Source organism: Rhopalosiphum maidis, chromosome 1, assembly GCF_003676215.2.
Source record: "Rhopalosiphum maidis isolate BTI-1 chromosome 1, ASM367621v3, whole genome shotgun sequence".
NCBI lineage: Eukaryota > Metazoa > Arthropoda > Insecta > Hemiptera > Aphididae > Rhopalosiphum > Rhopalosiphum maidis.
In genome coordinates, this window is record NC_040877.1 from 27,711,958 (window position 1) to 27,724,589 (window position 12,632).

At 25.9% G+C, this 12,632-nt stretch overlaps 3 protein-coding genes across 4 annotated transcripts; 1 reads left to right on the plus strand and 2 right to left on the minus strand.

Moving 5' to 3' along the window:
• Positions 1-3,243: 3,243 nt before the first annotated feature.
• LOC113548689 (transcription termination factor 3, mitochondrial) lies at positions 3,244-5,947 on the minus strand. The gene is made up of 3 exons (XM_026949701.1): positions 5,931-5,947; positions 5,585-5,698; positions 3,244-4,458 (listed from the first exon to the last, which is right to left on the minus strand). Exon 3 carries the CDS (start codon positions 4,303-4,305, stop codon positions 3,283-3,285), a length of 1,023 nt encoding a protein of 340 aa, XP_026805502.1. The 5' UTR covers positions 4,306-4,458; positions 5,585-5,698; positions 5,931-5,947; the 3' UTR covers positions 3,244-3,282.
• Positions 5,948-6,689: 742 nt separating this feature from the next.
• Positions 6,690-7,450, minus strand: LOC113560566. The gene is made up of 3 exons (XM_026966519.1): positions 7,353-7,450; positions 7,089-7,278; positions 6,690-7,007 (listed from the first exon to the last, which is right to left on the minus strand). Exons 1-3 carry the CDS (start codon positions 7,448-7,450, stop codon positions 6,705-6,707), a joined length of 591 nt encoding a protein of 196 aa, XP_026822320.1. The 3' UTR covers positions 6,690-6,704.
• A 2,249-nt stretch (positions 7,451-9,699) lies between these two features.
• Positions 9,700-11,742, plus strand: LOC113548316 (N-glycosylase/DNA lyase). Of its 2 annotated transcripts, XM_026949127.1 has the most exons (6): positions 9,727-9,833; positions 9,948-10,057; positions 10,219-10,518; positions 10,575-10,848; positions 11,129-11,323; positions 11,547-11,742. In XM_026949127.1, exons 2-6 carry the CDS (start codon positions 9,987-9,989, stop codon positions 11,643-11,645), a joined length of 939 nt encoding a protein of 312 aa, XP_026804928.1. In that variant the 5' UTR covers positions 9,727-9,833; positions 9,948-9,986; the 3' UTR covers positions 11,646-11,742. The 2 variants fall into 2 exon arrangements, with proteins under 2 accessions (XP_026804927.1, XP_026804928.1); XM_026949126.1 differs by having other exon boundaries at positions 9,700-10,057.
• Positions 11,743-12,632: the final 890 nt, after the last annotated feature.

The window sequence follows — 12,632 nt, forward strand, 5'->3', positions numbered from 1 at the left end:
ACATTTTTATACATAAGTTATCATATTTTTTTTATTTAGATGATACATATATAAAATCAATGCCATAAGTATTAAAAAAAAAATGAAATACGTATCTAAGTTAAATAATTTTCAGCCAATGGCCTGGATAAAAAATGACAAAATAGTAACTTAATGTATACATAAGTATACATACAGAATAGCAATGTAGTTATTGGATACGTACCTATATGTAATATACTATATGGGTTATATTAAAATATGAAAAATTGTGATTTTTTTTCAGTTCTATATTTGGGTCAATCTGAACGTTCAAGTTCATTAGAATTTTGCCACTGTGTGTGTCCAAGGAGATCAAGTAGGTATAATATGTACATATTATATACATAAGAAATATGTATACTATATATTATGTAGTTACATGCAAGCGATGCTGTTCCGGAGTATTTGAAAACTGTCATCAAATATGCGTTATTCATTCATCGGGGAATGTCTTTTATGTCTTCAAAATTCCAATTTGGGGTATTGTGTTGAGGCTGGCACGAAACGGCCGCCTGCAGCCGCGGCTTTGCTACACATATAATAATAATATATACTATGCCGCGTGTGTGTGCATTATATAATACATATAGGTATATATATACATATATGTGCGTGTATCTGTGTGTGTATATTTTTATATTTATAAATATATACATAATACTTATACATATCGATCCCGACAGGATATGTTAAGGCATTCTTTGTCATTGTGCTTAGGGGAATACGAATATAAAAATATGTATATATATATATATATATAATCTAAGCGTTCTCATGACCATTGTGATGAATCCGATCTGCGTGCGTGCATTCCATTTGAATAGAATCGGAACGAAAATACCTTTTTTCCCTTTTGTCGCCATCGGCGTCCGAAAGACTCGTACACGCCGTGGCCATCACGGCGACGGCAGCGGCGGCAACGGTAGACTGAAGTGTAAGGGATATATAATATTTTATCCATAATACGAAACAAGTATATCTGTAACACACACACACACATATATATATTGCACTTATAGGTTATAATATAATATCTATATGTATAACTCGTACAGTTTTTTGTTGTTGCAAAATCTCCATCATTTTGGATCACCGAATATTCGAATAAGGGTATAATATTATATAGTAGGCAACGTGCCAATGTCATTCAACATCTTACACCTGTTGAGAGAGTTTGTGAAGGTAGATTATGTATAAAATATAACAATATAATATATAAATTGTTGTACCAGCAATTGAAAGCCTCAAAAATCTATCTAGCATGGTATATAGTAGGTAATTCATTGTAATTTGTAGCATTCATTTCGTCAAAATATAAAATATTAATACAGGGATTTTACTGGGATTTGTAATAAAACCTATCTATATAAAATATAATAGTATAAAAGTGGTAGACAGCAATGCAATTTAAATTGTTAATGTTTATTTGAATTATTTCTCAATACAATATGAATACCTCCAGGCTCCAAGTAGGTTTATACCTACATATTTATAGGATGTATATTTTGCTATATTATATATGGCTGCAGCTACAGACTGGAGTTGTTACATAAAGTTTAATAGATTAACACAAAATTATGTAAAACAGAATTTTAACATTTAAAGTAAAATATTAATAAGTCAGGCGCGGATTCAAGGGGGGCAAGGGGCCATGCCCCACCCTCCGTAAATTTAGTTTAGATCTGCGCCTGTAATAAGTCAATACGGTACCTTCCTACTTGGCTACAATATACTTAAATACCAATAGAATATACAATGCAGATATAACCGGTACAGGTACTAATGTACTATACTACTATATACATATTATATAATGTGATAAATCTACCTATTAATATCATATTATGATTTGAAAATTTAAATATCTGCAAAATGAATTAAACATAACTACATAAGTAGGTAGGTAGTAGTCAGTTAGCCAGTAGGTATATAATATTTAGATATGTTATCTAAATAAAACGGAATATTAGTATTTGGTACAGCAAGTAGGTATCAAACAATTATTGCATACGATGCCCGCCCCTTTTCGTGAACAGAATTACGTACGTTTATTCCAAAATTCAAACGATTGCGTATATGCGTATGATTTTTCATGCACCATTGCCACATTTAAATTTTTTAGTTTAAAATAAATGTAATATATTTTAAAAACTTATTTTTTAAATACAATAATTAAAATCAATAAAGAATTAAGACAAAGTTTTTATCAAATGTATTCAATTTTAAATTTATATCTTGGTACCTTAAATAACTAATTTTTGAAATAAATCTTAAAATATTTTTGGGAATTTTATACTTTATTTTTTTATAGTTTATTTTATATGAATTGAATCAGCATTTTCCAATTTGTTAATTTGATTGTAATTTACTGTATATTTCTTCTTGTTTCTTTTATGACCTAAATAACTATAATACCAACTAAATGGACAGAAAGATGAGAGCTAGAATAGGGGGCGAGTTTCGCCTGAGCCAAGGTCTTGTTGGCCCAGCCGCCCAAACCATAGTTCCGCGGTTCTGCCTATAATAATAGTAATAGCCAATTGATACATTTTGGTACCTATTTTATTTATTGCTTTATATATTCTACACTTAATACAATTGTTTACATTTAATATATAAACAGTTTTAGCATAGGTAAGTAAGTTATCTAATAAAATTTGTTTGATTTCACAAGAATAGCGAATATATTAATTAGCTGATTTTATTTTTTTGAGTCTTGACAGACTTGGTTTTATTTCTTTTTAACAAATGTATTAATATAAACTATAAAAGTTAAATCAATCATTTTAAAATCTGAATAATTAACTATACGGTAAAGCCAAATATAAAACTGATGGTAAAAAATTGTAAATAATAACAACTAAAGTATTTAAATTTGTTTAACCTTGGTTTATATATGATATATTCTAATAAAAAAATATGGCACCTTTTCTATTATTCAGCTTTTATTGTATGAAGATTAACTTATATTATTTGCCCTTGAAATTAAATATGGTTGTGTTTAACATTTTAAAAATAGTAAATTATATTATATAGGTATTTAATATATATATATTAGATATTTTTATACAGTTTATATAATTTATTATCAATAATTAACTAACATATAATATATCTACTCACACATACGTATATACACATGTATTCAAATTTTTAATCATAATTGTATTTGTATAGGTATTAATAAATAGGTATATAAATTAAAAACACATTTTTAATGAAATAAACAGTTTTTTATTAATTATTAATTAACTTTTAACATTACTGAACAGTCTTCAGATAGCTATTAAACATTTCAACACTAGTCTTAGCAATATTTATACAAAATTCTGAATCATCTCCTGAAACTAATTTTAAAAGTGGTACATAATTGGGTTTTGTTGGGTCATATTGTGCTCGGTTTAAATATTTTAAATACTCATGTCTCTGTTTGATTCTAAACAAACGACTGGTCATCACTTGAGGTTCAAGGACGATGCGGTCGTGATTTATATCCATAGTATGATGTATGTAGTTGAATCGTTCTAATAAATGGTTTTTAGACATAGTAAATAATCTAGGATGAATTTGTAATAGTCTTTTCCTTTCGCTTTTATTAAAACCCATTTCTTCAATCATTGAAAACATTATTAAATTTACTGATTTTTTTGGCCAAGTAATAAGTTTTGGTAATTTAGTAACTATACTACGGATATTGTCACCAGAAAGATAGAAATTTGTTTGAAAAAATCCAAGACTGGTATCAATATCAATTGTATTTTGAGATAACCATTTTGGGTGTTTTCGAATTATGGTAGTTATCATTTCTTTATTGAATTTTTTATATTCTAAATAATTAATTCGGGTTATTAAATCATCCATATGCTCAGAAAATATCATAGGATTTTTTGTGAAAAATTTTCCTAATTCTTCAACTGGTACTCCGCAATCATGAATAAATCTTATATATGGTTTCATATCACGTTCAAAATCTAATTTTAATATCATTTCCATTAAATTGGGATTATTATCAAATTTGTAAATTTCTACACCAAGTTTAACCAACTGTTGTAATGAATAGGACTCATTAATATATGCAGCCAAATTAAATGTAGGGAGTAATGCTGGACTAATAGTAGAAAAATTAGTGACATTGGGTTCCAATGGAGTAGTATTATAGTCCTTGGGCCATTGAATCGAATTAGACTTAATCGTTTCTAAAGTATTATCAGAGCTACAAAAGCATCTGAAGAACTGTTTTTGTTTATTGATTTTAAAAGATAGTACTCGTTTAAATAAAATCATGATAATATAATCTATAAACGAAACTTGAATACTTAAGTATTATTTTAATTATTATTGTTTAAATATTTAAGTACTTATAAACTTTAATTTCAATAATAATTAACAGCTTGTTTGAGTCTTGAAGTAAGATAAGTTGATATTTCAACAATCAATCTGTAAAAAAAAATATATTTATTTTATTCTACTATTTCATAGTATTTATTTTAAGATAAACAAGATATTTAACAATTTTTTTAGAAACATTATACCTATTATTAAAATTATTTTAATGAATACTACCTAATATTTTAAGTTTAAACATATAAAGGTAAATTTATTGATATTGATACATTGTAGAAGTGTAGAGTATATGTGTGTAAAAACTAAAACTAGTCATCTTTTTACTGCAACAATATCTAGGTTCACGGAAAAAAAACCAAAATGATAATATAATCTACATTCGAATGAGCAGCTTTAATTTTAATCTTAACAATAACTTTGGTCACTTCTACTTGCCATGGTTCAGCTAGATGTTTATGAGGTGTTGTAATCAAAGGTTCAGTTTTAAAAGTTTAAATTCTCTAAATAGCATTTTATATACCTAGTGATAAATATATTATATTATATTATATTTTTGCAGTGATCATATCATTTGTATACATTTTTCTCAATAACCATTTTCTTTTTCCATTTTTAATTACTAAAATAAAACTAAAACATTAAACGGTGACCATCACAATGTCGCTGGCCGTCGCCACATGCCCATATAATATTTATTAGATAAAAATATTGTTATTATGATACATATTGCAAAATAAACTTTAATATTTAATATTTTTACAATTTACTTTTGAATAATTCTATAACAGTAATTCTCTACGTCATATTGCATAGAATGTATCTCACTATATTATGCTTGATTATCATTTTGGTTTTTTTTTTTTGGATTTTTTTTTCCGTGGTTTTTTTTTGGGGGGATTAAATATCTAGTACCTATCTATTAGAGTAATCTATTGATAAGAGAGCAGAATATGTTTATCTATAGTTAGGGTAAAGAATATTCTCTTGATAGATGGAATATATTTAAATGATGTTAAAAACATAAATAAGGTTAAATTTAAAAAATAACCTGAAACTATTCTTTTCAACCAGATATATGATATTATGAAAAATATGTGGTTCTTTATCAATATTAGTATCTTTAATATAAGAAAAAGAATGAATTGGAAGTTAGGGAGTTTGAAGATAATAACAATTATTAATTCTTAATATTCTTAAAATAAAAAAAAAAAATACTTACTTTTATTACACTTGATTTCATTACTTATAGAAGTGTTAAATGCAGATTATCCATTGATATTTCAAGATAATCAAATAAAAATATGAGAAAACAATAACTTGAATAATTAAGGAGCTGAAAAATATAAATTATCCATCATAAGTATAATTATACAAATGTGTTTTGAATATGGGAAGTAGGATATTCAAATAATTTTTATTTATTCATAATGTTTAACTATTTTATAATCTTTAGTGGATTAAATATATTAAATTTTAACTAGTATAACATCAGTTATAAATAAACACTAAATAATAATATATATTTATTTTTGTAATAATTTATTAAAAAATACTTATAAATTTACCTGTTTTCAATAAAAATGTCAGGAATTGTGATCACAAGATATTGATAAAAAGAAATGAAATATGAAACTATTCAATAATATTCAAATATTTTAAAGTTTGAAAGTTAATATTCAAATTCTGTAATCTTGAAATGATAATTTTTAATTTTTATCATTTCTTATTAAGCATAAGCACGGTTTTAGATACTATCACAAGAAAAAAGGTGTAAATCAGTATCGTGGAAGAAAAATATTACATTCTTTCGACTTGGAATAATCAACACATTTGGTCGCCCAAGTAATACGTAATGCTTATTATTTAAATTTTTATTTTTTATTTTTCGTTTAATATTATATTAATATATTATGATATAACTCATAGGCGGTGATCGGGGGGGGGGGGCTTACGGGTGCTTAGCCTCCCCCCCAAAAAAAATTAATAATTTGAAGTTAAAGCCCCATTAAAAATATTAAATAAACAATACCGTAATTTTGTACAGTTTTTATTTTATTTTTATCATTATTTTATATTATTACTAGTTGACCCGGCAAACGTTGTTTTATCATATAAATTATTTCTAGGAAATTTATAGTGTAGAAAAAAAATAACTTACTTATTGTAAGTGTGTAAGGATGTAGTAAATGAGTGAAAGAAGCATGGAGCGCTGTGAACGATGAGAGAATATAAAAATAACAAAACACCAAACATTAATTTTTTTAATTTATTATAATTTATTCTTCAAAATGATATATATTATTAATAATTAATTACGATAGTAACACTAACAAACAATATCAATTTTTTAATGTTATAGCGTGAACAATATTTTTTGTTAGCCCATCTTTAGTTAACTCAAACAAACTGGATGGTTTACCCACTCGAGAGCATGCCTTGTATAATTGTCTGTGTGAAAAACATGGTGTGCTCAAATCTAAGCCACAAACAGACGTCGTTTGGCCTTGGAACTTATTGATAGTCATTGCAAATGCCAATCTAATCGGAAACTGAATACGTTTAAATTGAATTGGCACATCTGTAGGTATAATAGGGATTCGTGATATTGATATATTTTCACTTCGGAACTTCGGATAACAGATCTGACAATAATAACAATATTATTTAATTTTAATGATAGTCGATAATTCTAACAAAAATAAATAAATGTCATGAACTCTTACCGCGCCTGTTGAGTATACCGCTGCCGCGTACCTCAACTGATAACAGTCACTTAGATGGCGTTTACCCACGTTTTCAGACTTTCCTAGTTTCCCTCCCACCGTCCAACGGCGGGCTATAATTATCAAACGTGAAGCACCACTGCACCCGAGTGCACAATACTGTCTACTGCCATTACATGTCAACGACACACTATTGTGTGATTAATATTGTGCACATAAGAGGGCAGAGGCCATAACTCCGGAACCACTTATCGCACAGCATACAAACTTAGATAGTAGCCGATTATCAGACTTTCTGAATATGCATATAAAATTTCATAAAAATCGGTCAAACCGTTTCGGAGGAGTATGGTAACTAACATTGTGACACGAGAATTTTATATATAAGAAAAAGAAGAAGAAGAAGATATCCACAATTATATAAATGTACCTAGTACATTACATACATACTATTTATCAATTTATTATTTACGGTAACATACCGAATAATTAAGACATTATTTTTGGCGATATTGAAGATATTAAAAAGAATATTTACTAATCTTTATAAAATAATACAACTCGCTTGTTCTGCTACGTGCAAAAGAAGTTTTTCTTCTATGAGGAAAATAAAAACATGGCTAAGAACATCTATACATAAAAAAAAAATTTAATGAATTTTCAATATAATATATTGAAAAAGATAAGACTAAAGCTTTAAGTAATGAAGCTATTTTAAATACTTTTATCAAAAAATGTAATATAATAATAATAAATTAAGTTAAAAATGGTTATAGTATTTTATTAATTATTCTTTTTTTTATGTTTGTAATTATTTAAGTTATCACGATAACGAGAACAATTTTTATGAGTGATTTAATGTAAAAATTAATTTGTTGGGGGCATGGGGACAACGTCTCTACGGGTCTGTTTGGCATCAAATATTTAAGCCCCCCTCATACTTCACAGGATCTCCGACTATGGATATAAGATTAAAAATTTAAGATATAATAGGTACATTTGTAATTTGTATATTATTCATCATTGCTAGATAAATTTATTAAAATTAATATGAAAAATACTTATAGCTAGACATTCAATTACCAATTTACCATCTTTTGTCTTTAAGAGGCCGTCGTAACAAATTGAAACGATGACACTAACTATTTCATCAATTTTAGATTTAGATTCTGTTGGATTAATTAGAAAAATACTGAATGATAATTTAATAATCATACCTGTTTAACACAACCTATTACTCTATTCAACATTTAGTTTCATATAGGTAAATATTTTTACAATATTTTATGTAATTATTTATATTAGTAGCACAACTAGGATTTTTTCAAGGGGGTGATCCACCAGTAGAGTATATAGTAGTTCCCTAATAAATTTCCAAATTTGTTAGTGTACAATGGACAAAAGTTACGGATCAACTTGAACTGTTCAAGGGGGGTGTCCAGAGTCCAGACACCCAAAACATCACCTTTGGGTGAGCCACTGATCTATATATGATAAATATAGAGACCGGATTTAAATGTAAATTGCATTTTTTCCTGAATGTCCGAAAACATTGTTTTCCAAGCACAGTTCATTTCATGTATTAAGGAATAAAAAAATGTAACTTTTATTTTGCATTTTTAACTATTTAGATTATTTTTCTTTTTAGAGTATTTTTAGTGCATTTTTTTATGTTTTTAAGTCATTAAGACATTTTTATATGACTGGATAAAATTTTATAGGTTAAGTTATGGTCATGATTATACAATGCTACTATGAAACATAAGGTAAAAGTATAACGAATGTATCTTGTATCTATCTAAAAGATATTAGGAGAACTAGAAGATGATGTAATGATGAAAATGATACAAATAATTAATAATTAAGAATAAAAATTTATATAATTAAATACATTTTTTCAATGTTAAAAATAATTATAAATGCATTTTTTAAAAACAATGTTTGGTATGAGTATTTTTTTAAAGGTATTTAAATCGGTTCCCTCATTATAAATTATAATATATCTAAATATAAAATTAAATATTAATAGATCTATAAATTAGGTTAATACTTAATGCATTCATTATAAATAATCATTTGTTAATGTTATTCTTTTTTGTCTTACTAGCATGATTTAATATATATCTTTGATCGTGATTACTATTTTACTACGTTAAGAAATATAGACTTAGTTTTAGAAATAATCAAAATCAGGTAGATACAGCAGATTACCACGTTAATGCACGTGAGACTCATAATGTAAAACTCAATTACCATACTGATATGGGTGTGTCTTAACATTAATTAAAATAAACACAGGATAATTTATCAAATATGATTGCAATTAAATATTTAATTGGTATTATATTACATTTAATTTTGCAATTGTAACTAATAAGCAGTAATAAGAGTATCTATATCGTTATATGTCTATATCTGTTTAAACCAAAAATAAAAATGTAATAATTAAATTCCGCGGTTAGTGATAATGACGTGATTTATAATTTATTCCAGGTTGAACGGATATAGTATTTTTCCTCCATGACACTGATATACTGATAATTTAATACCCGCGTAAAATCTTTTATCATTTTTATATTATTATTTACCAATTTACCATAAATATTTTATTTTTGATATCTGTCCATTTGAGTAACAATTTGTCATGCATTTGAGCCTTGAGGCATTTTAAGAATTTAAAATAATTCTAAATTTAGCATAATTTGAATTAATATTTATTATTTAGTAACATTTGAATACTGAGTGGTGAGTACAACAGTGCATGAAAATTGACAAATTAATTAATTAAATAAGTTTTAACTACTTTAAACAATTAAAAGTTATTGAATACCTTTGAAAACATTATTGTGGTTCTATTAGTTATATATATTTACCCATATTGGTCATTATTAAAAAAGAATGAAAACAATTTTGTGTTCAAGAGACAAAGTGAATTTAAAATGTGTTTTACTTGGTGGACAAAGTTTCAGGTATTTGTTGGTGTTTTTACTATTTAATTTAGATAAATACTTAGTATAAGTGTTAAATATACTATTAATTTATAATTTGCAACTATAAAAATGTTATTGTCATCATTGTTTAAAAAATATGAGTTTTTATATTTTATTGAATTGTTTCGTATAATTTTAAGGTGGAAAGAAACCAATCCAGATGAATACTCGGGAGTATTTGCTAATGGTTTTTGGGTATTAAAACAAAATGATGATCACATTGCTTATAAACGAGTTCCCGCTACAAACTTGGATGAAAAAATGTTGAGTAATTATCTAAGACTGGATGAACCTTTAGAAACATACTATAAAGAATGGAGTTTATGTGATCCAATTTTTAAAAAATCAGCAGAACGGTTTAAAGGAATTAGAATGTTAAAACAAGAACCAGTTGAAAACATATTATCATTTATCTGTTCATCAAATAATAATATAACAAGGTAAATTAAGTTCCATACATTTGTTGTCTTTATTAATTAAAAAAATACCATTACAGGATTTCATCTATGGTTGAAAAAATGTGTACTTTATATGGTAAAAAAATTGATGGAACAACTTATTATGCTTTTCCTAATATTGATCAATTAATTGGCCCACAAGTTGAAGAAGATTTGAAGGTTGCTAAATTTGGGTACAGAGCAAAATTCATACGACAAACTGCTGAAAAAATGTTTGAATTAGGTAGTAATACATGGATTGATAAGCTAAGAAATATGAATTATGATAGTGCTAAAAAAGAATTGATGCTATTGCCTGGAGTTGGTCCAAAGGTAAAAATTTGTCATATGTTTTATAATTGATGATGGTAAGGCTAAGCAATATAACTCATACCACTGATAAAACTGATATTTAAACTATTCACAATTAATATCTAATAAATAAACATTTTGTAATTAAGAATCATAACATTTATAACCTTCCCGTAAGTCATACAAAATTACCAAACTTTTAGTCCTCTTGAAAAAATTTCACTTAATTTTTATATCACTTGGTTTTTTCACCATATTTATTATATTATATATTCATTTTAATAATACATTAAATTTATAGGTAGCAGACTGTATTTGTTTAATGTCACTTGATCACTTAGAAGCTGTTCCAGTAGATACACATGTGTTCCAAATTGCTTGTGAAAATTATTTACCTCATTTGAAAAAATACAAAACAGTTACTCAGCTAGTTTATAATGAAATAGGAGATTGTTTTAGGAAGTTATTTAAAAAGAATGCTGGTTGGGCACATACAGTAAGAATTTTTTTTATATATATATTTATAGCTCTTGTAACATAATATTTCCTGATCACTACTCTATAATAGACAGGATATAATTTTTTTTTTATGTTGTGAGATTTTTAAAATTTGTTTTTAGTATTATAAATAATATTCTTATACAATAATGGCAATGACATTATAAAATCATATAACATTTTCTGTTTTGTTATATACAATTAAATACTTTAATTTTTAGGTATTATTCTTGGACGATTTGAAAAATTTTAAAAAAGTTGAAAAACATAATGATAAATCTGATGGTAAACCTATTGCAAAGAAGAGAAAAAGTTGTTAATTTATTGTCTATACTACTGTAATTATGTTTGTGGTACACAACCTAACCTAACCTTTATTATTCATACTCTGTTGAAATATATATATATTTAAATTTATTGAATAAATATACTTTTCTTGTAAAAATTGCTCCTCAAACCAATATGGACTTATGGTATCCAATTATGGAGATCCGTTAAACCTAAAATCCATAAAATCCAAATATTCCAGTCCAAATGCTTCCGTCAAATAATCAATGCCCCATATTTTGTTTCAAATGATACCCTCCACCAAAATCTCTTAATTCAACCTGTTAAAAATATTGCAAAAATCTTCTACAAGCGCTTTCATTTGAATCTACTAAATCACCGTGTTCCCTTGCTATCAGGGTTATCTGTTCCCACCTAATAAATAATTAGCCCCCTTTATATTCATATCAGGAAGTCTCATCAATGGATGACTTCTTTACTAAGTTCATTGTCTATAAAATTTTAACTTAATACGTTTATTATTTTATGTTATATATTTTTTTATGTTAATTACATTACTTGATCTTATTGTAAACACCAACATTTACAGATTGTTCAATCACAAAAAAAAAAATTATTGAATATATAATATTACAATTAGTATTATTTTTAAATTGAATATGTTTGTTCTTAACCTTTTAATTCACAATGTTGAAAAAAATAATATTAATACATTTTTTTAAATTAAATTTAAATTGGCTATAATTTTAAAATAAAACTAATAATATACACGAGTTAGGAATATCTATAAATAAATAATACTAACAATATTGTTATAATATAATATAATCATTAGTAATAAGTTTAAGTTTGTAATTAAATTTGTCAAAACATAATTACTTTAATCAACAAATATTTCAGTAATTAATCATGAAACACCTAATCTAATGCTACTTTTTATGAGCTTGTAAATTATTGAGTATTCATTATCACATCTAATAAGCGACACTAATATAGTAATATAAAAAGGGTGTTGTTGA

Bases quoted from the DNA above. Each gene is read 5' to 3' on its own strand.
- LOC113548316 (XM_026949126.1), top strand. From the start codon at position 9,987: ATGAAAACAATTTTGTGTTCAAGAGACAAAGTGAATTTAAAATGTGTT. The intron at 10,519-10,574 runs GTAAATTAAGTT...ATACCATTACAG, and splicing joins TCAAATAATAATATAACAAG to GATTTCATCTATGGTTGAAA. The intron at 10,849-11,128 runs GTAAAAATTTGT...TTAAATTTATAG, and splicing joins TGCCTGGAGTTGGTCCAAAG to GTAGCAGACTGTATTTGTTT.
- LOC113548689 (XM_026949701.1), bottom strand. From the start codon at position 4,305: ATGATTTTATTTAAACGAGTACTATCTTTTAAAATCAATAAACAAAAA.
- LOC113560566 (XM_026966519.1), bottom strand. From the start codon at position 7,450: ATGTTAGTTACCATACTCCTCCGAAACGGTTTGACCGATTTTTATGAA. The intron at 7,279-7,352 runs GTATGCTGTGCG...ATCACACAATAG, and splicing joins ATCGGCTACTATCTAAGTTT to TGTGTCGTTGACATGTAATG. The intron at 7,008-7,088 runs GTAAGAGTTCAT...TATTATTGTCAG, and splicing joins CGGTATACTCAACAGGCGCG to ATCTGTTATCCGAAGTTCCG.